General features: G+C 48.7%; 1 protein-coding gene across 1 annotated transcript; it reads left to right on the forward strand.

Annotated features, from left to right (window-relative positions):
* Window positions 1-2,449, forward strand: LOC131577850 (interleukin-17F-like). The gene is made up of 3 exons (XM_058836022.1): window positions 1-24; window positions 922-1,142; window positions 2,212-2,449. Exons 1-3 carry the CDS (start codon window positions 1-3, stop codon window positions 2,447-2,449), a joined length of 483 nt encoding a protein of 160 aa, XP_058692005.1.
* Window positions 2,450-2,611: the final 162 nt, after the last annotated feature.

Here is a 2,611-nt window from a genome sequence, read left to right on the forward strand (position 1 = left end):
ATGGCTTTCACCAGCTGTGCTGGGGTAAGTACTTACATTTTAAAATAAAGGATAAGATATATTTGCTGCAAGAGAGAAAGCAGAGTGCAGGTCCCCTGATTTGTGCAGAAAACCCTTTTAGCCCTGCTGGGAGCTGAATGGGATGCTGGTGTGTCTGATGCAGCTGCTTGGTGATTGAGTGACAAGGGTGTGGTGGACTAGCCATTGTTTATTTATCTCTCACTCAGAGAGATCCCATGTGGGATTGGCACGGTCCTTTTTGCAAAGTTATCAAAATTTTCACTGTGGATACCTAGGCATTTGAATTTCAGCCTGGGTAGCATTTGCAGCACTCTCAGTTCCTGTGATTTTCTTAAAAGCCTTGCATTTTTTTTGTCTTCTTTTCAGGAACTGGACTTCATGGTCCTTGTGGTTTCCCTTTCAGTTTAGGATATTCTGTGATTCTATTATTTACTAAAACTCTCCCTACTAGAAATGGCCCAAGAATCCCAGATTTTCTTGGGAAGAGGAGTATTTCTAGCAGATGGCTGTGGATTTTTGTTTTGGGTTTACGGCTGTGGCCAGCTTTTACTGTCCTGAGAAAGCCATGGCTGGGCAAGGTTTTAAGCTTAGGCAAAGGGTCAGCTTACCCCAATTTATAGATGAAAAGATGGTGCTGTGTGACTGCAGAGTAGGATCTCCATAGCTTATTGGACAGATGCTCTTCTTGGTGCAGAATCAGCTATGAACCAGAATTTAAATCAGAGTTTAACATGATTTATGATGAGTTTTATTAACATTATTTTGCTACTTGCTCATCTTGGCCCGTTTCACACAAATGTCGAAGATGGCCCAGTGGTGATCCAGTCTAACCAAGACTTGGATCTTTGTGCTCTTTCTTTCCTGGCAGGTCAGAACTAATGACACTTTTCTCTCTCCCAGTTCAGATCACTGTTTTTGGTGCTGGTTTTAGCCCTCACTGTGAGGAGCTCAGCCCCCAGAAAGGTCGGAGCCTCTGCGAGGTTGAGGGAAGGTTGCCTGAATCAAAAGGATCCCAAATTCCCTACAACAGTGAAAGTTGACATTCGGATCAGCAACTCAGATCACGCCTTTGGGATGGTCCACGATGTCAGGAACCGCTCTCTGGCTCCTTGGGATTACAGGTAACCGTTCAGTTGTTCTCTAAATTGGGAGGGGCGTGTCACAGATGGGTTTTTGTGGTGACTGTGGGTCATTCTCAGCATATGTCCAGAGTCCCATGAATATTGCAAACGCTTCTTGACACACCCTGATGTTTCGATGCTGGGTGAGATTTCTTCGAGAGGAGCCTTGCAGTGCAAGGGGATATCACTGGAATGGTTTCTAATCATCTTGTCAGTCTTTATCAGTCACAGAACCATTTAGGCTGGAAAAGCCCTCTGAAATCACTGAGTCCAGCCATTCCCCCAGCACTGCCAAGGCCACCACTGACCCGTGTACCCAAGTGCCACATGCACATGGCTCTTAAAGGCCTCCAGGGATGGGGACTCCACCACTACCCTGGACAGCTGTGTCATGCCTTAACAACCCTTTCAGGGAAGAAATTTTTCTTAATATCCAATCTAAACCTTCCCTGGAGCAATTGGAGGCGATTTCCTGCTGTCCCTGTTCCCTAGGAGCAGAGCCTGATCCCACCTGGCTGTCCCCTCCTGTCAGGGAGCTGTGCAGAGCCAGAAGGGCCCCCCTGAGCCTCCTTTTCTCCAGGCTGAGCCCCTTTCCCAGCTCCCTCAGCCTCTCCTGGGTCTCCAGCCCCTTCCCCAGCTCCTCTGAGCAGCTTTGCAACCCCTCTGCCCCACGCCTGTAGTGCTGCATGGGGTTGAAATAATGATGAAATTAATTATTCCTCTAGGAAAAAAATTATGTGAGTACATTGACATTTCACATTTTGCTAACAGAAAAAAAACATCCAAATTCTGAAATTAAAACCAAACAAAAATTAATGTAGGCCAGTTGTGAGTTCTGTGTTATTTAACCCAGCTCCACTCCATTCATCAGCTCCTAAAGAGTGATGCAGCAATATTACCCTCCCAATGCTGATTCCATTTCTAGGAAATCATTGTGAAAACGTTGAGGGTAAGGAAATCCTTTGCATCTCACAGTGAGAATGAACAGGATGATGGAGACATAAACAAGAAGATCCTGCCACACCACGATGTCCGAGTGCATAAATCAGTTTTGTGTCCCCATCCCCAGGCTGGACGAGGATCCCAACCGCTTCCCACGGGTGATTGCCGACGCCCAGTGCCGCCTGTCGGGCTGTGTGAGCCCCCTGGGGCAGGAGGACCACGGCCTCAACTCGGTGCCCATCAAGCAGGAGATCCTGGTGCTGCGGCGGGAGCAGCGCGGCTGCGTCCCCTCCTACCGCCTGGAGAAGAGGGTGATCACCGTGGGCTGCACCTGCGTCACTCCCGTCATCCAGCACCAGTCCTAGCAGCAGCCATCAGGGCAGGCAGCACTGGGGAGAGGAATGAATTCCCATAAAAATCCCCCTGGTGAAATCCCACAGCCGCCCGCCTCGTGTCCCAGGGGTTCCACATCGTTCCCCTTCCAAATCGGAGCAAACTGTCTCCTGAAGGTCATGGTTCTTGCTGTT

This window comes from Poecile atricapillus, chromosome 3, assembly GCF_030490865.1.
Source record: "Poecile atricapillus isolate bPoeAtr1 chromosome 3, bPoeAtr1.hap1, whole genome shotgun sequence".
Lineage (NCBI taxonomy): Eukaryota > Metazoa > Chordata > Aves > Passeriformes > Paridae > Poecile > Poecile atricapillus.

What these genes read in the sequence shown, in the direction of transcription:
- LOC131577850 (XM_058836022.1), top strand. Translation starts at nt 1, where the DNA reads ATGGCTTTCACCAGCTGTGCTGGG. An exon ending in CTTTCACCAGCTGTGCTGGG is followed by an intron (nt 25 to 921) that starts GTAAGTACTTAC and finishes TCTCTCTCCCAG; the next exon opens with TTCAGATCACTGTTTTTGGT. An exon ending in CTGGCTCCTTGGGATTACAG is followed by an intron (nt 1,143 to 2,211) that starts GTAACCGTTCAG and finishes CCCCATCCCCAG; the next exon opens with GCTGGACGAGGATCCCAACC.